General features: G+C 43.5%; 2 protein-coding genes across 2 annotated transcripts; both read left to right on the forward strand.

Moving 5' to 3' along the window:
* Positions 1 to 1,770: 1,770 nt before the first annotated feature.
* LOC135510377 (nuclear factor 7, ovary-like) lies at positions 1,771 to 11,424 on the forward strand. The gene is made up of 9 exons (XM_064931246.1): positions 1,771 to 1,855; positions 3,140 to 3,378; positions 3,465 to 3,851; positions 7,041 to 7,136; positions 8,109 to 8,342; positions 8,491 to 8,638; positions 8,766 to 8,792; positions 9,000 to 9,184; positions 9,359 to 11,424. The coding sequence occupies exons 2-9, from the start codon at positions 3,142 to 3,144 to the stop codon at positions 9,824 to 9,826; spliced, it is 1,782 nt and encodes a 593-aa protein (XP_064787318.1). The 5' UTR covers positions 1,771 to 1,855; positions 3,140 to 3,141; the 3' UTR covers positions 9,827 to 11,424.
* Positions 10,357 to 19,496, forward strand: LOC135510394 (cerebellin-1-like; the record flags this gene model as incomplete). Its single annotated transcript, XM_064931276.1, has 5 exons — positions 10,357 to 10,458; positions 17,205 to 17,389; positions 17,805 to 18,015; positions 18,961 to 19,080; positions 19,294 to 19,496. Coding segments are annotated over 5 exons (816 nt in total), but the record flags the coding sequence as incomplete, so codon positions are not given.
* Positions 19,497 to 21,330: the final 1,834 nt, after the last annotated feature.

A 21,330-nucleotide genomic window follows, 5' to 3' on the forward strand; every position in this document is an offset into this window, starting at 1 on the left:
AGACGGGATTGTGTCGAGGCACAGATCTGGGGAAGGGTACCAAAAAATATCTGCAGCATAGAAGGCCCCAAAGAACGCAGTGGCCTCCATTATTCTTAAATGGAAGAAGACTGGAACAACCAACATTCTTCCTAGAGCTGGCCTTCCAGCCAAACTGAGCAATCGGTGGAGAAGGGCCTTGGTCAGGGAGGTGACCAAGAACCCAATGGTCACTCTGACAGAGCTCCAGAGTTCCTCTGTGGAGATGGGAGCACCTTCCAGAAGGACAACCCTTTCTGCAGCACTCCACCAATCAGGCCTTTATGGTAGAGTGGGCAGATGGAAACCACTCCTCAGTAAAAGGCACATTACATCCCACTTCGAGTTTGCCAAAAGGCACCTAAAGGACTCTGAACATGGAAAACAAGAATCCCTGGTCTGATGTAAACAAAATTGAACTCTTTGGCCTGAATGCCAAGCATTATCTCTGAAGCAAACCTGGCAACATTCCTATGGTGAAGCATGGTGGTGGCAGCATCATGCTGTGGGGATGTTGTTCAGCGGCAGGTCCTGGGAGACTAGTCAGGATCGTGGGAAAGATGAACGGAGCAATGTACAGAGAGTTCCTTGATGAAAACCTGCTCCAGAGCACTCAGGACCTCAGACTGGGGCGAATGTTCACCTTCCAACAGGACAACGACCCTAAGCACACAGCCAAGACAACGCAGGAGTGGCTTCAGGACAAGTCTCTGAATGTCCTTGAGTTTCCCAGCCAGAGCCCGGACTTGAACCCGATCTAGCATCTCTGGAGAGAACTAAAAATGACTGTGCAGCGACACTCCCCAAAGAACCTGACAGAGCCTGAGAGTATCTGCAAAGAAGAATGTGAGAAACACCCCAAAAGCAGGAGTGCCAAGCTTGTAGTGTCATACCCAAGAAGACTGGAGGCTGTAATCGCTGCTTCAACAAAGTACTGAGTAAAGGTTCTGAATACGTATGTTTGTCCCGAATGCACTGTATGTGACTTATAAACCTTTGGCTTTTTTTATACTAACTTTAGATATATTCTGACATATTGTGTGAACTGTGTCATTTTAGTCTGTTATTAATGTATGGTAAGGTAAATTATTGATTTGCTAAGATTTATTTGACAATTTAAAAACACAATACAACCACACATGTGGACACAATGCCTTTAAAATCATTAAGGATAACACACAAACGTTTAAAAAAATGTATTATTGTTATTTTCATTGTGCTCCAAAAAGTATCACTTGTATTTACATTTTGTCTCTCTTGGTTTTTAAATAATTATAATGATTTAAGTACATTCATTAAGAAAATGTAATTACACATTTAAAAAATGCTGGAATTGGTGTTGATCATTGTAATTTAGAAGCTAATTCTAAGAAAGGATGACAACTTCACTCGTGATTGTTTTTGTTTCTATATCAACACATACTTTAACATTAACTCTCACCCAGAACAGCGAGGACAAAGTTGGGTGGGGTTTAGAAGGTCACAGTTTTTAATTCTAATAAAGGACGACTATTTCAATTGTGATAGTTTTTTTGTTGCTTCTATAGCAATATATACATTAAGGACAGCTCCTACCAGAGCAATGAGGGTTTAGGTATGTTTGAACATCTTCGTACATATGCAGGAAACATACAAAACACAGTTAATAAATGTGCAGATGTGGGTGGGGTTAAGGTGACTGTCTATTCTCTGATTGGATAGGTGTGGTTGAATATCACCATGTCTCCACCTATGACAGGAAGAGCTCACCTGTATCTCAACACACTGAACACACCTGTGTTGAATACGACCGGACTATACACTTTTTTTCTGCTTACCTGGTTCTGATTACTCACAGGTGAGTCACATCAATGAAGACTATTGAATAATATAGAATATTATTATTCTATATATTATAGGATAATGACCATTATGTAAATAACTTTAATTATGTAGCCTTGATTTTACCAAGTCTTGAAGCTGATAACTTTTAAGCAATTTTACTCATTGCACAATTATATCACCTCCTTGAACATGATACAATAAATCATATATTCTTTGTGCAATCCAATCCTCTAAAACAGATGTGGTATAGAAATATGTATATACTCATTCTTGAAAGAGATTGACTTGTTATGAAGCATGCTACACTCGCTGAAATTATACAAAACTCATAGATTAGACTGTTTGTATTTCCTGCACCTGCTCAGCAGCATTTCATTGTCGGTAACATGTAAAAAAATAAAATAATAATAATTAACACAAGAATAGAAGAATTAGTGAACAATTTCATAGGGCGTGATCCAAACACCTGAGTCACTGTAGGGACAAGTGCATTCCCGTCAGGTGACAATGAGCAACTGGTTTGTTTTGTTTTTCTGATGTTAGAGATTGTGTGCTACCAAACCCGTTTATGGTTTGACACTAAGCAGGCTTCCCTAAACAGGCGTGACGACGACGTGATTTTGGAGGCAACATGAGACTATGATGACACAAATGTCAGCTGCAGCTTTTCAGTAAATGTTCCTGTCAGGTTCATTTGGTTGTTGTTTAGTAGTCCCAGAATAACACATCTTATGCAAATAAAGAAACTGGTTCAGGTCCAGGTTCATTTAACGTAATTGTATATATGCAAAAAGATACATAAAAGGTGATGTAACAGAGAAAAATCTTGTTTACTTGGTTCCTGATTCCTGTAACTTCCTCCAAGGGCATGGCTTCCCTTTGTATAAAAGTATCTGCTTTGTTTCACATTACTCTCCCTTGACTTCTTTCTCTCCATCCTTGGGATAATCAAACACACTAAATTAAATTCCAAGCTTTTAGGATTCCTGTACATAAAGGGACACGGCACTACTTTTAAACATACTTTCTCCAGCACCATACCAGTGTCTACCAATGGTGGCACTTTAAATGGGGAGGATAGTCTCATAGTAATGGCTGCAAAGGAAACAATGGAATGGTCTCAAACACATCACCTGGTTTCCATGTATTTGATACCCTTCAATTAGTTCCATTCCATTAATTATTATGAGCCCTTCTCCCCTCACCAGCCTCCTCTGGTGTCTACGTTTGTGAAAATATGTATGATGAAAAGTGGTGAAGTGCTCCGTTAAAAACAATCGATTCTGTCTTGTTGAAGGCATGGCTTCCCTCATGTCAGAGGAGCAGTTTCTGTGCTGTATCTGCCTGGACATCTTCACCAACCCCGTGTCCATCCCGTGTGGTCACAACTTCTGCCTGACCTGCATCAAAGGCTACTGGGACACCCGCGAGCGCTTCGAGTGCCCCCTCTGCAAGGAGAGCTTCCACCGTCGGCCAGAGCTACGCATTAATCACGTTTTTAAGGACATCACTGAGCACTTCCAGAGGTCCCTAAAGGTGATGTATGGCATATATTAGGTGTATATATTATACTATTATAATATAATATTTATATTGTTATGTATATGATATATATTTTAAAGGTCAAAGCCCAGCAGGCAGATGAAGGCGATTATCAAGACATAGGAGTATTAGCGTCACAGTGTTCACCAGGTCTCGGTCCTGAGCCAGATGCAGTTTCCTGCGATGTCTGTACCGGGACGAAGCAGAGAGCTGTTAAGTCCTGCCTGGTGTGTCAGGGGTCGTACTGCGAGAACCACCTGGGGCCTCACCAGAGAGAGCCGGCCCTCCAGAGGCACAGGCTGACGGACCCAGCAACCTTCGCCACGCGAGGCCTGTGCCGGAAGCACGAGAGGCCCCTGGAGCTGTTCTGTAGGATGGACCAGACACCGGTGTGTGTGAGATGCAATGATACTGACCATAAGGGCCACAACACTATCCCAATGGAGAGAGAGAGCAAGAAGATGAGGGTAAGTTGAACATGTCCTACATAGGGAAGCATAACACAAAGTACCAGTCATAAGTTTGGACACGCCTACTCATTCAAGGGTTTTTCTTTATTTTTACTATTTTCTACATTGTAGAATAATAGTGAAGACATCAACACTATGAAATAACACATATGGAATTATGGTAACCAAAAAAGTGTTAAACAAATCCAAATATATTTTATATTTGAGAGTCTCCAAAGTGGCCACCCTTTTACCTTGATGACAGCTTTGCACACTCTTGGTATTCTCTCAACCAGCTTCACCTGGAATGCTTTTCCAACAGTCTTGAAGGAGTTCCCACATATGCTGAGCACTGTTGGCAGGTTTTTCTTCACTTTGCGGTCCAACTCATCCCAAACCATCTCAATTGGGTTGAGGTCGGCTGATTGTGGAGGCCAGGTCATCTGATGCAGCACTCCATCACTTTCCTTCTTGGTCAAATAGTCATTATACAGCCTGGAGGTGTGTTGGTTCATTGTCCTGTTGAAAAACAAATGATAGTCCCACTAAACGCAAACCAGATGGGATGGCCTATCACTGAAGAATGCTGTGGTAGCCATACTGTTTAACTGTGCCTTGAATTCTAAATAAATCACTGACAGTGTCACCGGGAAAGCACCACCACTCCATCACACCTCCTCCTCTATGCCTCACGGTGGAAGTCACACACGAGGAGATCATCCATTCACCTACTCTGTGTCTCACAGTCACACGGTGGTTGGAACCAAAAATCTCAAATTTAGACTCATCAGACCAAAGGACAGATTTACACAGGTCTAATGTCCGTTGCTCTTGTTTCTTGGCCCAAGCAAATCTCTTCTTCTTCTTATTGATGTACTTTAGTACTGGTTTCTTTTGTTAGGTTCAATTCTCAGAGTAAAACCTGAACGGATATTTATGAAAGCTTAACCAAGTTTATTCTTCCCAGAGGGTCAATACAGCTGCATTCAGACGACACATGTTTCCACCACCACAAGTATATATATATATATTCCAATTTAGTCACTCATCCTTCTCTCCAATCCTTGCATCTGTTATGGTCCCACAGGAGGATGAAGTGATAGGATAATAAACCATGGTTTCTCCCTTTCGGGAATCTGACCTGACCTCAACCATCTTGAGGCCTAATCCAAAGATCTCCACCCGTATCGCCTATAGCAATCCTGTGACTTCCTCTTGTCCACCCAACACATTCCAAAGCCATCTGGCTCCTACAGATAACCATTAACTTCTGATGTAAAACCAGTCTCTTTCACTTAATTAGACACTATACTTCCGCGTATAACAATGTTCCAAGTTTAACCCAGAATCTAACACTTTGCAGCAATTCGACCATGAAGGCCTAATTCACAGTGTCCTCTGAACAGTTGATGCTGAGATGTGTGAACTATGTGAAGCATTTATTTAGGCTGCAATTTATGAGACTGGTAACTCTACTGAACTTATCGAATGAAATCAAATTGTATAAGTCACATGTGCAGGATACAACAAGTGAAATGATTACTTACAAGTCGCTAACAAACAATGCAGTTAAAAAAAAATATGGATAAGAATAATAAATAAAAGGAACAAGTAATTAAAGAGCAGCAGTAAAAGAACAATAGACTATATACAGGGGGTACTGGTACAGAGTAAATGTGTAGAAGTTGTTTAGAATCCTCTTGGATCTAGACTTGGTGCTCCGGTACTGCTTGCCGAGCGGTAGCAGAGAGAACAGTCTATGACTAGGGTAGCTGGAGTCTTTGACAATTTTCAAGGCCTTCCCCTGACACCGCCTGGTATAGAGGTCCTGGATGGCAGGAATCTTTGCCTCAGTGATGTATTGGGCCGTGCGCACTACCCTCTGTAGTGCCTGGTGGTCGGAGGCTGAGCAGTTGCCATACCAGGCAGTGATGCAACTTGTCAGGATGCTCTCGATGGTGCAGTTGTAGAACCTTTTGAGGATCTGAGGACCCATGCCAAATATTTTCAGTCTCCTGAAGGGGAATAGGTTTTGCTGTGCCCTCTTCATGACTGTCTTGGTGTGCTTGGACCATGTTAGTTTGTTTTTGATGTGGACACCAAGGAACTTGAAGTTCTCAACCTGCTCCACTAAAGTCCCATCAATGAGAATGGGGGCGTGCTCGGGCCTCCTTTTCCTGTAGTCCTCAATCATCTCCTTTGTCTTGATTACATTGAGGGAGTGGTTGTTGTCCTGGCACTACACGGCCAGGTCTCTGACCTCCTCCCTATAGGCTGTCTCATCATTGTCAGTGATCACTGTTGTGTCATCTGCAAACCTAATGATGGTGTTGGAGTCGTGCCTCGCCATGCAGTCATGAGTGAACAGGGAGTATAAGAGGGGACTGAGCACGCACCCCTGAGGGGCCCCTGTGTTGAGGATCAGCGTGGCGGATGTGTTGTTACCTACCCTTACCACCTGGGGATGGCCCGTCAGGAAGTCCACAATCCAGTTGCAGAGGGAGGTTTTAAGTCCCAGGGTCCATAGCTTGTTGATTATCCTCTGAGGCAGAGCTAACTCTGGGTCTTCCTTTCCTGTGGTGGTCCTCATGAGAGCCAGTTTCATCATAGCACTTGATGGTTTTTGCGACTCTACTTGAAGAAACTTTCAAAGTTCCTGAAATGTTCCGGATTGATTGACCTTCATGTCTTAAAGTCATGATGGACTGTCATTTCTCTTTGCTTGTTTGAGCTTTTATTGCCATAATATAGACTTAGTCTTTTACCAAATAGGGCTATCTTCTGAAAAACCCTTGAATGGGTAGGTGTGTCCAAACTTTTGACTGGTACTTTAAAATAAGCCTTCCATATTATATTTAATCAAAAACACCTGTGGGAGGTATGGTATATGTCCAAAACACCACGAAGAAGGCCATTTTTTGGCAAGACGCAACTGTGAGTGCCTGGATACAGCCCTTAGTCGTGGTGTATTGGCCATATACCACAACCCCCTGAGGTGCCTTATTGCTATTATAAATTGCTTAACGATGTAATTAGAGCAGTAACAATAAATATTTTGTCATACCCTTGGTCAGCTAATCAGCATTCAGGGTTTGAACCACCAGGTTCATAATAAAACATAATGCCTGCAGGCTTTAAATATAGTGTTACCAAATTGTATCTTGTATCAAAGTTTAGCAGACCAGTCCTACAGTTTTATCTTCACAGACTCAGATGAAGAAGACTGAAGGAGATCTGTTGAAGATGGTTCAGGACAGACTGAGGAAGATGGATGAGATCAAACACTCAGTGGAGCTCAGCAGAGTGAGTTCTTAGGATAAGCATCCTGACTGTTGTGGGGTACCCCAAGGCTCAACTCTGCGTCCTCTGAATTTGTAATATTTCAAACTGTTTTTTAAAGGAGCTACATGTAGAATATTTTCATTGTAATTTACGAAAATGTCAATAATACATCCGCAGTAATAGTGGAATGATAGGGTTTCACAATATTTTTTCAACCAAAAGTGATTTTGGGCCAACACAAAATTCAAAAATATACACTCTCTATTTGACAACAAATGCCAGACTGGCTTCTGTTCTCAAGATGGGAAAATGTCACCCTCCCTCTCTTACATCGGCGTCACTAAAAGGTGTAGTCATCTCTGCCACAAGTACAACGAACAATGGAAGACTGGGGCAAGCGGCCAATGTAGAAATCACTCTGTCAATTCCTGGTTGCTAGAATTTGGCACTCTTCACTCAATTTCAGTTTAGGTGAGAACACAAGGACTAAACAATGTAGGCAATCATTATAGTATCTAAATCACTGTGAAATATATTTTCCATAACCAAAAACATTGTTTTTATGCTTGTTTGAAATTAAAGTAGTATCCACCATGGTTCATGCTATCCGGGATCCTTGGGACATCGGATAGCACTAACCTCTTCACTTTGTTGCGGGGAAATGGAATGTAGGGGAGGGGGAAGATTTGTTTATATCCAGCTGAAGAGCTGCTGCAATTCACCTAGCTTCCACATGGGTAAAACATTCTACATGTAGCACCTTTAAAACCTCTTAAGGATCGGACACTTTGTCAGTAGAGTGAATTCTTATGATAAGCATCCGGACTGTTATTGTTTTCATCTATGTGGGGTACTCCAGGGGTCAACTCTGGGTCCTCTGCAGTTTTATTTAATCAATATGTTTGTTTTTTATGAATATACATTAGCAAGACAATTCATTCACAACCATTGCCTTTAATATTCAATTATGTTTTCCTTTGTTTGGTCTTGTAGATAAGTGCTGAAAAGGAGATTGAGGGCAGTGTACTAGTCTTTAGCAAACTGGTGTGCTCCATCAAGAGAAGCCAGGCTGAGCTCATCGAGGTGATTGAGGAGAAGCAGAAAGCAGCAGAGAGGCGCGCTGAAGGGCTCATCAATGAGCTGGAGCGGGAAATCATTGAACTACAGAGAAGAAGCACTGAGCTGGAGCAGCTCTCACACACAGAGGACCAGCTCCACTTCCTACAGGTCAATGTCATTTATCTTAATACTGACACATTGTTATAACATATGATGTTGTACAATGACCCTGCCTTTCTTAATTTCCACTCTGAGGGGATAAATACATTTGAATCTAATTTAATTCATTTTAATTGAATGTTATACTCTTTTGTAGAGTTTTCCCTCTCTCTCCACTCCTCCACCCACCAAGGACTGGTCTGAGATCAGTGTATACTCCGATCTATGTGTGGACACTGTGAGGGCTGCTATGTCTCAGCTTGTGGACACCTGCAGAGACTTCGAAAAGAGATTATGTGAAGCGGGTTAGTATTTTTACTGCTATAATATATATTAAGCATATATTATATGCTATATTCACTCATGTTGTAACGAGGGCAACAAGATTTTTGTTGCATTTTTATTGTTAACACTTATTCATTCTTATTCCAGAGCTGAGGAGAACCCAGCAATATGCAGGTGAGTCAATGCTTGTGTGTGTAAATGAATGAATTAATAATTTAATCAGTCAATGAATTAACCAATCAATCAATGAATCAATTGATACATTATTGTGTAAATAAGATTATGACTCAAGTACATACCATTGAAATATCATATTTCAAAATATACATATCTTACATTTAACTTACATAACGTACGTATAATAACTTTGACCTTCCACAGTGGACGTCACTCTGGATCCAGTCACAGCCGCCTCGTGGCTCGTCCTGTCCTCCGATGGGAAGCAGGTGGGTCTGGGATACCAGCAGAACCACTCCCTTCCTGCAGACCCTCGGAGGTTTGACTCCTGCGTCTGTGTGCTGGGAAAGCAAGGCTTTGCCACCGGAAGGCACTACTGGGTAGTCCAGGTAGGTGATGATTTAAAAAGCAAACTAATCTAAACTAACCAACGTGAGCTTTGGCGCAACCAAAAATACTATGAACATTATATGAGAATAGGCATGACTCTCCCTCTCAACATTACAGTGCAGGGAGAAGAAACATTTTAAATTGAACTGCTGTCTGTCTACCCTGCTCTTCAGGTGGGCGACAAGACAGACTGGGATGTGGGCGTGGCTAAAGAGTCTGTCAACAGGAAGGGGAGTGTCACGGTGAGGCCAGACCAAGGCTACTGGGCTGTGTGCCGGAGGAAAGGCAGCCATCTTAGCGCATGTGCCGGGCCATCTGTCCCCCTTCACCTGAGAAAGAAGCCGCGGAAGGTTGGGGTGTTTGTGGATTTCGAGGAGGGATTGGTCTCCTTTTACAATATGGAGGCGAAGGCTCATATTTATAGTTACAGGGGATGCGGCTTCACTGAGACACTGTATCCGTATTTTAACCCCTGTCTTCATGACGACGGGAAGAACACCACCCCATTGGTTATCTGTTCTGTGGAAGGGGAGGCGGGGCCTATACAGGAAGTTGTGAGGCCTAAGATCCCGCCCGCGGCTCTGGCGTTGGCTGGGAGGAGCCGTCAATCATCTGTTGGCTCTGTTTCGCAACACTTCTGAGGCTGTTATCTGACAAGGGACTTTGAGAGATACTTCTGAAAAATACTACCTGTGTTGATGGACAGAATCAATGACATAAGCATAAAAGTTCAATTAAGATTTTGTATCCAGATTTGGTAGAATTGATTCTCATATTTCATAGCTTAATGCAAAACAGGTGTAACTAAAAATCACCTTGAGATTGTTTTCTTACTAGCTTTCTACATTTTGAAGTGAAAGAAAGAAAGGATATGAGAGGATAGAGAGAAAAGGGAGGAGTGTAGAACAGGTAGGCGGTTGCGGGCGAAAGCAAACAGACGTTGTATGTGATGCTCGTGTATGTGATATGATTAAATGTCTGTTTGAACACAGGGCTTCCCTGAGAGAGAAAGAGAGCAGGGTTAGAAAGAGGGAAAGGAGGGAAAGAGAGATGTGAATGAGAGAAAGAGGGCAGGGTTAGAGAGAGGAAAATGAGAGTGAGGAAAGGAGGGAGAGAGACAGAGAGGTGTGAGAGAGCGAGAGAGTGGGGTGTAGAGAGCATGTGAGAGTGAGAGAATGCTAGACAGGGAGGGAAAAGTGAGAGAAAAGAAACAGAAAAAGGAGTAACTTCCTCGTTGCTTCATGAAAACATAGAAATACAATTTATTGCAAAGGTAAGATTTAAGATTTAGATTTCAACTGTTGTAAAGTTTTAATTCCCAATGTTGTATCCTTAACCTGTTGCGTCGCGCAATCCCGGATCCGGGATTCTATTTATAGCCTCAAGCTCATTAGCATAACGCAACGTTAACTATTCATGAAAATCGCAAATGAAATGAAATAAATATATTTGCTCTCAAGCTTAGACTTTTGTTAACAACACTGTCATCTCAGATGTTCAAAATATGCTTTTCAACCATAGCTAAACAAGCATTTGTGTAAGAGTATTGATTGCTAACATAGCTATAAGCCTAGAATTCAGCCAGCAACATTTTCACAAAAACAAGAAAATAATTCAAATAAAATAATTTACCTTTGAAGAACTTCAGATGTTTTCAATGAGGAGACTCTCAGTTAGATAGCAAATGTTCAGTTTTTCAAAAAAATATTATTTGTGTAGGACAAATCGCTCCGTTTTGTTCACGTTTGGCTATGAAAAAAACCTGTATACAGTTATAGCCTCAAGCTCATTAGCATAATGTAACGTTAACGATTTCTGAAAATCGCAAACAAAATGAAATTAATGCGCCTGCTCTCAAGCTTAGCCTTTTCTTAACAACACTGTCATCTCAGATTTTCAAAATATGCTTTTGAACCATAGCTATTCACTAATTTGTGTAAGAGTATGCTAAGCTAGCTTAGCATTTTGAGTAGCATTTAGCACGCAACTTTTTCACAAAAACCAGATAACCAAATAAATAAAATCATTTACCTTTGAAGAGCTTCAGATGTTTTCAATGAGGAGACTCTCAGTTACATAGCAAATGTTCAGTTTTTCCTGAAAGAATCTTTGTGTAGGAGAAATCGCTCCGTTTTGTACATCACATTTGGCTACCGAAACGAACCGAAAATTCAGTCACCAACAACGTCAAACTTTTTCCGAATTAACTCCATAATATCGACGAAACATGGCAAACGTTGTTTGGAATCAATCCTCAATGTGTTTTTTCACATATCTCTTCATTGATATATCGTTCGTGGAAGCCTGCTTTCTTCTCTGAATTCCATGGAAAAATACTTGCAGCTGAGGTTTGCGCACCAATTTTGGCGCAGGACACCGGGCGGACACCTGGTAAATGTGGTCTCTTATGGTCAATCTTCCAATGATATGCCTACAAATACGTCACAATGCTGCAGACACCTTGGGGAAACGACAGAAAGGGCAGGCTCATTCATCTCGCATTCACAGCCATATAAGGAGACAATGGAAAACGGAGCCTCAAAATCCTGCTGATTTCCTGGATGCCGTTTCATCTTGGTTTTGCCTGTAGCTCACGTTCTAGGGCACGCACAGAGAATATCTTTGCAGTTCTGGAAACCTCAGAGTGTTTTCTTTCCAAAGCTATCAATTATATGCATAGTCGAGCATCTTTTTGTGACAAAATATTGCGCTTAAAACGGGCACGTCTTTTTATCCAAAAATGATATAGCGCCCCTAGAGTTTCAAGAGGTTAATTTGATCAACATTGGTAATGTGGGGGAAATGTTTTTGAAGACATTATTGTTATGATCATAATAGCATATTTCTGTCACTTTACTGCTGTGTTTGATTAACATCTTTCTGTAATAAACTCACTTTGTGAATAAAGAGACTTTTCCCCAGGGTGCAAGTAGCCTTCTCTAGGATTGTACATTTGTACGTTTTTAAACAATGTACTTCTATGGTGGAGTCAGATAAAGTCACCCAGATATTATCTTTACAATCCATTAAGTTCCAAGGACATTACTAATATAGACCAGTGGATGCAGTTTGGTGCAATTTCATATATACATGAATATATGGAATTGCCTACATGCTTGAATACACGCACAATTGTGTGTGCGGCACTATACTGTGTGTGTGAGCGCATGTGTGTGTGTATCCCACAGATGGTTGCTCAGTCGTTATGATGCATTCCTTTCCTCCCCCTCCTCCCCTCCCTCGCTCCTCCTCTTCTTCCCTCTCCTCCTCCTTGCCTCCCCTCTTCCTGTGTCCAGATGGCTTCGATAGCCTCCACCACCTCCCCCCTCCCTCCCTCTCTCCTCCTCTTCTTCCCTCTCCTCCTCCTTGCCTCCCCTCTTCCTGTGTCCAGATGGCTTCGATAGCCTCAGCCACCTCCCCCCTCCCTCCCTCCCTCTCTCCCCTCTTCTTCCCTCTCCCTCCTCCTTGCCTCCCCTCTTCCTGTGTCCAGATGGCTTCGATAGCCTCCGCCACCTCCCCCTCCCTCCCTCTCTCCTCCTCTTCTTCCCTCTCCTCCTCCTTGCCTCCCCTCTTCCTGTGTCCAGATGGCTTCGATAGCCTCAGCCACCTCCCCCCTCCCTCCCTCCCTCTCTCCCCCTCTTCTTCCCTCTCCTCCTCCTTGCCTCCCCTCTTCCTGTGTCCAGATTGCTTCGATAGCCTCAGCCACCTCCCCCCTCCCTCCCTCTCTCCTCCTCTTCTTCCCTTTCCTCCTCCTTGCCTCCCCTCTTCCTGTGTCCAGATGGCTTCGATAGCCTCAGCCACCTCCCCCTCCCTCCCTCTCTCCTCCTCTTCTTCCCTCTCCTCCTCCTCTCCTCCCCTCTTCCTGTGTCCAGATGGCTTTGATAGCCTCAGCCACCTCCCCCCTCCCTCCCTCTCTCCTCCTCTTCTTCCCTCTCCTCCTCCTCGCCTCCCCTCTTCCTGTGTCCAGATGGCTTCGATAGCCTCAGCCACCTCCCCCCTCCCTCCCTCTCTCTTCAAGCCAATCCATTAGCTAATTTCTTCTTCAACCTCCTCCTTCTCTCCTCCGCATCCCTCACTTATATCTCAATCTATACAACCTGTACAGTAGACGCTACTCATTAGAAGCTGCTTTAATATCATTACTTAACCCTGACATCAAACTATAAATTCCATCAATGCATTTCATTTCGGCCTGCTTCCAGGGTCAGTTTAGAATACCATGATTCTAAGACTATAGACTATCTTCCTCTGTAAATCAGTGTTCATTGTCAATCTCTCTTCTGAAGGGTTATTTAAGTGATAACGCCAGAGAAGCCGGTGTTTGTAGGATATGGTGGCATGGGTTAGGCCCAAGACGAGTCGAGGGTCGGCAAACCATGCCAATACTCTGCATCGTCCAAACACCGGCTTCACTTTTTCCACATTTTGATAAGTTACAGCCTTATTCTAAAATGGATTCAATACATTTTTTTCCTCATCAATCTACACACAATACCCCATAATGACGAAGCAAAAACAGTTTTTTTTGTAATTTTGGAAATGTATAATTTAAAAAAAACAGAAATGCCTAATAACAGAAAAAAAAAATGTTTTTGCTTCGTCATTATGGGGTATTGTGTGTAGATTGATGAGGAAAAAAATGTATTGAATCCAAAGACCTGTGTCTTCAATGGGGGCTGAGTTGAAAAACTACAAAACTCAGATTTCCCACTTACTGGTTGGATTTGTCTCCGGTTTTCGCCTGCCATATGAGTTCTGTTAAACTCACAGACATCATTCAAACAGTTTTAGAAACTTCAGAGTTTCTATCCAATACTAATAATAATATGCATATATTAGCATCTGGGACAGAGTAGGAGGCAGTTCACTCTGGGCACACTATTCATCCAAAAGTGAAAATGCTGCCCCCTATCCCAAAAAGGTTAACATAGGAATTCAGACCCTTTGCTATAAGACTCAAAATTGAGCTCAGGTGCATCCCGTTTCCAAAGATCATCCATGAGATGTTTATAAAACTTGATTGTAGTCCACCTGTGGGAAGTGCAATTGATTGGACATGATTTGGAAAGGCACACACCTGTCTTTACAAGGTCCCACAGTTGACAGTGCATGTGAGAGCAAAAACCAAGCCATGAGGTTGATGGAATTGATCTGTAGAGCTCCCGAAACAGGATTGTGTTCTGGCACAGATCTGGGTACAAAGACCTATATTTCGCATTGAAAGTCCCCAAGAACACAGTTGCCTCCATCATTCTTAAATGGAAGAAGATTGGAACCACCAAGACTCTTCCTAGAGCTGGCCACCCAGCCAAACTGAGCAATCGGTGGAGAAGGGCCTTGGTCAGGGAGGTGACCAAGAACCCAATGATCACTCTGACATAGCTCCAGAGTTCCTCTGTGGAAATGGGAGAACCTTTCAGAAGGACAGCCATCTCTGCAGTACTCCACCAGTCAGGCCTTTATGGTAGAGTGGCCAGACAGAAGCCACTCCTCAGTAAAAGTTTGCCAAATGGTAGCTAAAGGATGCTCAGACCATGAGAAACAAGATTCTCTGGTCTGATGAAACCAAGATTGAACTCTTTGGCCTGAATGCCAAGTGTCACGTCTGGGGGAAACCAGGCACTGCTCATCACCTGGCCAATACCATCTCTATGGTAAAGCATGGTGGTAGCATCATGCTTTGGGGATGATTTTCAGTGTCAGGAACTGGGAGACTAGCCAGGATCGAGGGACAGATGAATGGAGCAAAGTACAGAGAGATCCTGGATGAATACCTGCTCTAGAGTTCTCAGGACCTCAAACTGGGGCGAAGATTCCTTTCACAGCCAAGACAATGCAGGAGTGGCTTCAGGACATGTCTCTGAATGTTTTTGAGTGGCCCAGCCAGAGCCCGGATTTGAACCCGATCAAACATCTCTGGAGAGACCTGAAAATAGCTGTGCAGCGACGCTCCCTATCCAACCTGACAGAGCTTGAGAGGATCTGCAGAGAAGAATGGAAGAAACTCCACCAAATACAGGTGTACCAAGCTTGTAGAGTCATACACAAGAAGACTTGAGGCTGTATTCACTGCCAAAGATGCTTAAACAAAGTACTGAGTAAAGGGTCTGAATACTTATGTAAATGTGATATTTCCGTTTATTCATTTTTTTTGCAAAAAAAACAAAACTGTTTTTGCTTTGTCATTACTGGGTAGTGTGTGTAGATTGATGAGGGGGAAAAAATAATTGAATCCATTTTAGAATAAGGCTGCAACATAACAAAATGTGGTCAAGGGGTCTGAATACTTTCCGAATGCACTGTATCCATAAAAATGATGCCATCTTATTCATGACTTCGACAGGCTGAGAAAAGCTGCCTGCCTGTCTGTCTCATCCCAACTCCCAACACGTTCATTACTATGGGACAGCTGGAGATTGAAGTATAAAATTGAAACAATTTTACATATGTCGGAGAGACAGAAAGCAAGGTTTATACGAATATGCACTGTTGAAAACTAAATGTTAGTTTCACAGAAATGGGAGATAATGTCTAGATTCTTTTCATACGGAAGATCAAGTTTATAACTTCTCTGACTGGGCTGATGGATTGTGCTGTGAGATGGAACAGAGTAAATAGGCATTTTAACATCATAGATTTAGACTGTGGTAGCTTGTGGCTAGAATGTGGCTAGAATGTGGATTAACCAATCAGCATCAAGGATTAAACCCAGCTGTTGTATAATCTAGGATACTATTGTTCATGATGTATTAGATGACTACAAAAAGTACATATACAGTGGGGAGAACAAGTATTTGATACACTGCCGATTTTGCAGGTTTTCCTACTTACAAAGCATGTAGAGGTCTATACTTTTTATCATAGGTACACTTCAACTGTGAGAGGCGGAATCTAAAACAAAAATCCAGAAAGTCATAGTGTATGATTTTTAAGTAATTCCTTTGCATTTAATTGCATGACATATTTGATACATCAGAAAAGCAGAACTTAATATTTGGTACAGAAGCCTTTGTTTGCAATTACAGAGATCATACGTTTCCTGTAGTTCTTGACCAGGTTTGCACACACTGCAGCAGGGATTTTGGCCCACTCCTCCATACAGACCTTTTCCAGATCCTTCAGGTTTCGGGGTTGTCGCTGGGCAATAGGATTTTCAGCTCCCTCCAAAGATTTTCTATTGGGTTCAGGTCTGGAGACTGGCTAGGCCACGCCAGGACCTTGAGATGCTTCTTACAGAGCCACTCCTTATTTGCCCTGGCTGTGTGTTTTGGGTTGTTGTCATGCTGGGAGACCCAGCCACAAACCATCTTCAATGCTCTTACTGGGGGAAGGAGGTTATTGGCCAAGATCTCGCGATACATGGCCCCATCCATTCTTTCCTCAATACGGTGCAGTCATCCTGTCCCCTTTGCAGAAAAGCATCCCCAAAGAATGATGTTTCCACCTCCATGTTTCACGGTTGGGATGGTATTCTTGGGGTTGTACTCATCCTTCTGCTTCCTCCAAACACGGCGAATGGAGTTTAGACCAAAAAGCTCTATTTTTGTCTCATCAGACCACATGACCTTCTCCCATTCCTCCTCTGGATCATCCAGATGGTCATTGGCAAACTTCAGACGGGCCTGGACATGCGCTGGCTTGAGCAGGGGGACCTTGCGTGCGCTGCAAGATTTTAATCCATGACAGCATAGTGTGTTACTAATGGTTTTCTTTGAGACTGTGGTCCCAGCTCTCTTCAGGTCATTGACCAGGTCCTGCTGTGTAGTTCTGGGCTGATCCCTCACCTTCCTCATGATCATTGATGCCCCACGAGGTGAGATCTTGCATGGAGCCCCAGACCGAGGGTGATTGACATAGTGTGATTTTCTGGATTTTTGTTTTAGATTCCGTCTCTCACAGTTGAAGTGTACTTACCTATGATAAAAATTACAGACGTCTACATGCTTTGTAAGTAGGAAAACCTGCAAAATCGGCAGTGTATCAAATACTTGTTCTCCCCACTGTATTTATCTACTACAGGGTCAAGGTTGGGGAGGACCACCTGACCACCTGACTCCACAGCTCCCAACTGACAGAGGGACAGAGAGAGATGGACACCTGTTCATTTGGAACACTCAGACATGTGTTACTAATCTGGTAACACAGGTTGGGGACCTGGACAAGTTTGGCTGCAAGAGGGGTTGGATCAAAGCCACAGCCCAAAGGTGGGTTCCAAGGGATCGGGCATCTACCATCCACTATTCAGATTCAGTGGGTTTGGATCAATTGACCCTCTGAGTTTCAACCTTCTCACAGATTCTGGAAGGATTTAAACTATGATTTAGCGGATTACTGTGTGGTTGAGACAAGAAGACTGCAAAGACAGACATTGGTTTACTGGAATTTGTCATATCTTCACAAAGAATAGTTTTTTTTTACTGAAACTGTGTGTGGAAACTGACATTTTCAATTGTCAAAACAGATAAACTAACATCCCCAGAACATCCAAGAGTTCACAACCATTTCAGACAATATGCCCTGCCTTCCTCTTCCTTGTTCATCTTTGCCCCGCCCCATAATGTCCGTAAGCCCCACCTTGTTCCTTGGACTAATTCTGTTCCTCCAATTTGGTCCCCCGAGGGCCAGGGCTCAGAATGACACTGAGCCAATCGTGTTGGAGGGGAAATGCCTGGTGGTTTGTGACTCCACCCCCTCATCGGAACCGTCGGGTAACGCTCTGGGGATGTCGGTGCGGTCGGGGACTGGTCGAGTGGCATTCTCCGCTGTCAGGAACACCAACCACGAACCCTCAGAGATGAGCAACCGTACTATGACCATATATTTTGACCAGGTTAGTGAGTGTGACAATAAAACATTAACATCCAGGATACTGAAAACCTATACTGGCCAAAAGTGAGTGACACATTTCACCACCAACTGTACGTCAATGAGAGCTTAAGGGAAACTGCTACACCAACTAATTCACCATCTCTCTCTTTCTCTCTGCCTCCGCCCGCTCTCTCTTTCTCTCTGTCTCTCTCTCCTTTACTTCTTCTCCCCCCACCCCCTCTCTCTCTTCTTTACATCCTCTCCCTCCGCCCCTCTCAGTCTCTCTCTTTCTCTCCTTTACTTCTTCTCCCCCACCCCTCTCTCTCTCTCTCTCCTTTACTTCTTCTCCCCCACCCCACTCTGTCTCTCTCTCTCTCTCCTTTACTTCTTCTCCCCCACCCCTCTCCGTCTCTCTCTTTCTCTCCTTTACTTCTTCTCCCCCACCCCTCTCCGTCTCTCTCTTTCTCTCCTTTACTTCTTCTCCCCCACCCCTCTCTCTCTCTCTCTCCTTTACTTCTTCTCCCCCACCCCACTCTGTCTCTCTCTCTCTCTCCTTTACTTCTTCTCCCCCACCCCTCTCCGTCTCTCTCTTTCTCTCCTTTACTTCTTCTCCCCCCACCCCTCTCTGTCTCTCTCTTTCTCTCCTTTACTTCTTCTCCCCCACCCCTCTCTCTCTCTCTCTCTCTCCTTTACTTCTTCTCCCCCACCCCTCTCTGTCTCTCTCTTTCTCTCCTTTACTTCTTCTCCCCCACCCCTCTCTCTCTCTCTCTCCTTTACTTCTTCTCCCCCACCCCACTCTGTCTCTCTCTCTCTCTCTCCTTTACTTCTTCTCCCCCACCCCTCTCCGTCTCTCTCTTTCTCTCCTTTACTTCTTCTCCCCCCACCCCTCTCCGTCTCTCTCTTTCTCTCCTTTACTTCTTCTCCCCCCACCCCTCTCCGTCTCTCTCCTTCCCTTTCTCTCTCTCAGATCCTTGTGAATGTGGGCAGCCATTTTGATCCAGCACGGAGCATCTTCGTGGCGCCTAGAACAGGAGTCTATAGTTTCTGTTTCAACGTGGTCAAGGTCTATAACCGACAGACCATTCAGGTGAGACAAACACGAGGACACAAATACAAAGTTGATGCCCTACACAAAACAATGTCAGGGTGTGCATAGGAAGGTAAGGTCATTCGAAAGACCATGATTAATCTTGTTCCTTGTCTCCTGCCCCCTCTATCTCTCTCTATTCTATATCACTCTCTCTCCCTCTACCCCTCCACCTCCCTTTCCCCTCCCCCTCCCTCTATCCCTTTCTTTCAGGTGAGTCTGGTTTTAAATGGACATCCGATCATCTCAGCCTTTGCCGGGGACCAAGACGTGACCAGGGAAGCAGCCACCAACGCTGGCTTGGTCACCATGGAGAGAGGAGACAAGGCTTATCTCAAACTGGAGAGAGGGAACCTGATGGGGGGGTGGAAATACTCCACCTTCTCTGGGTTTCTGGTGTTTCCTTTGTAAGAAGGGAGGGGGGAAGGGGAGGGAGAGAAGAGGGGGAGGAATGTGGGGAGATAGGAGTGAGAGAATAAGAGATGGGTAAGCAAGTGAGTGATGGGATAGATAGAGAGGACGTGAGAGATAGAGAGAGAGAGAGAGAGAGAGAGAGAGAGAGAGAGAGAGAGAGGATAGGATGGGAAAGACATAGAGGACAGGACAGACTGAGAAGGAGTTCGTATAACAAAGGAGGAGGAGTTTGTATTACATAGGAGGAGTTTGTATCACAAAATCCTGAATGGTACCATTTTGCATTAGACTTTTTTCTATACACTGCTCCAGCCTATGAATGATACTGTAGATCGTACAGTAGGTGTCATGCTTGTGTAGTTATGTATTGTGGATCATATTCAACTTCCTTTGACGCATGAAATGCTAATAATGACATAATAATAATAATAATTACATAGAAATAATAATTGTTCTAAAGGTGTAGGCGATAAGAAACTGGTTAACTCTCCTGGCAACCTTGAAGGGACCGATGTAACTCCACCCGTAGAGGTAAGTCTCTTGTGGAATAAAAGATAATGGAATCTTTGTAGATAAAGATCAATCAAGGACAGGCTTAACTGAATGAACAGACAGAATGTAATCTGGCATTTTATTGTATAGTTTTGGGGTATGGCCTCGTCGCCGAGGAATGCTACTTGGAGCCAGATGATGATGACAGGTAGCCCTATGATGGGCAGCTGGCATCGAACCACCCCACCCCCCTACTCTGATATACTTTATGAATGCAGGCCCAGATCACAAATGTAATCATAAGGGTGACACTGTAACTGTCCAATAGAAGTTGACCTTACCACAGATCTAGGATCAGATTCTATGATTCCATGCTCCCTATGATAACCTCAACCGTTAGGGAGATTACATAAAATCTAACCCTGAATCAGTATTGAAAGGGATACTTCCACCTTCTCCAAAGCTGTGCATGTGTTTGTGCAGTAAATAGTGCGGACACCTTCAACACTTGGAGTGGAGGAGTCTTGGTAAGGACTCCTGCAGTTCACCCTGGTGGATCCGACGGCAGATGGTATTTTTGGCAAGGTGTGTGTGTGTGTGTGTGTGTGTGTGTGTGTGTGTGTGTGTGTGTGTGTGTGTGTGTGTGTGTGTGTGTGTGTGTGTGTGTGTGTGTGTGCTGCCAGCAACCTATGGGTTTCATACCGTACACTGTCACAACCAATTTCTCTCGCTGCTTGAATACCGAGTGGAGGCATGTAAGAATATATAGGAGGGGGGTGTTGGTTTATTCTTTAAAGATGTGTGTGTTTATATAAGATTATAAGCTTAATATGTACTGATATACAGTTGAAGTCGGAAGTTTACATACACCTTAGCCAAATACATTTAAACTCAGTTTTTCACAATTCCTGAAATTTAATCCTAGTAAAGGATCACCACTTTATTTTAAGAATGTGAAATGTCTGAATAATAGCAGAGAGAATGATTAATTTCAGCCTTTATTTATTTCATCACATTCCCAGTGGGTCAGAAGTTTACACTCAATTAGTATTTGGTAGCATTGCCATTAAACGTTTTGGGTAGCCTTCCACAAGCTTCCCACAATAAGTTGTGTGAATTTTGGCCCATTCCTCCTGACAGAGCTGCTGTAACTGAGTCAGGTTTGTAGACCTCCTTGCTCGCACACGCTTTTTCAGTTCTGCCCACAAATTTTCTATAGCATAGAGGTCAGGGCTTTGTGATGGCCACTCCAATACCTTGACCTGTTGTCCTTAGGCCATTTTGTCACAACTTTGGATGTATGTTTGGGGTCATTGTCCATTTGGAGGACCCATTTGTAACCAA

The sequence above is a fragment of the Oncorhynchus masou genome, chromosome 23 (genome assembly GCF_036934945.1).
Source record: "Oncorhynchus masou masou isolate Uvic2021 chromosome 23, UVic_Omas_1.1, whole genome shotgun sequence".
NCBI lineage: Eukaryota > Metazoa > Chordata > Actinopteri > Salmoniformes > Salmonidae > Oncorhynchus > Oncorhynchus masou.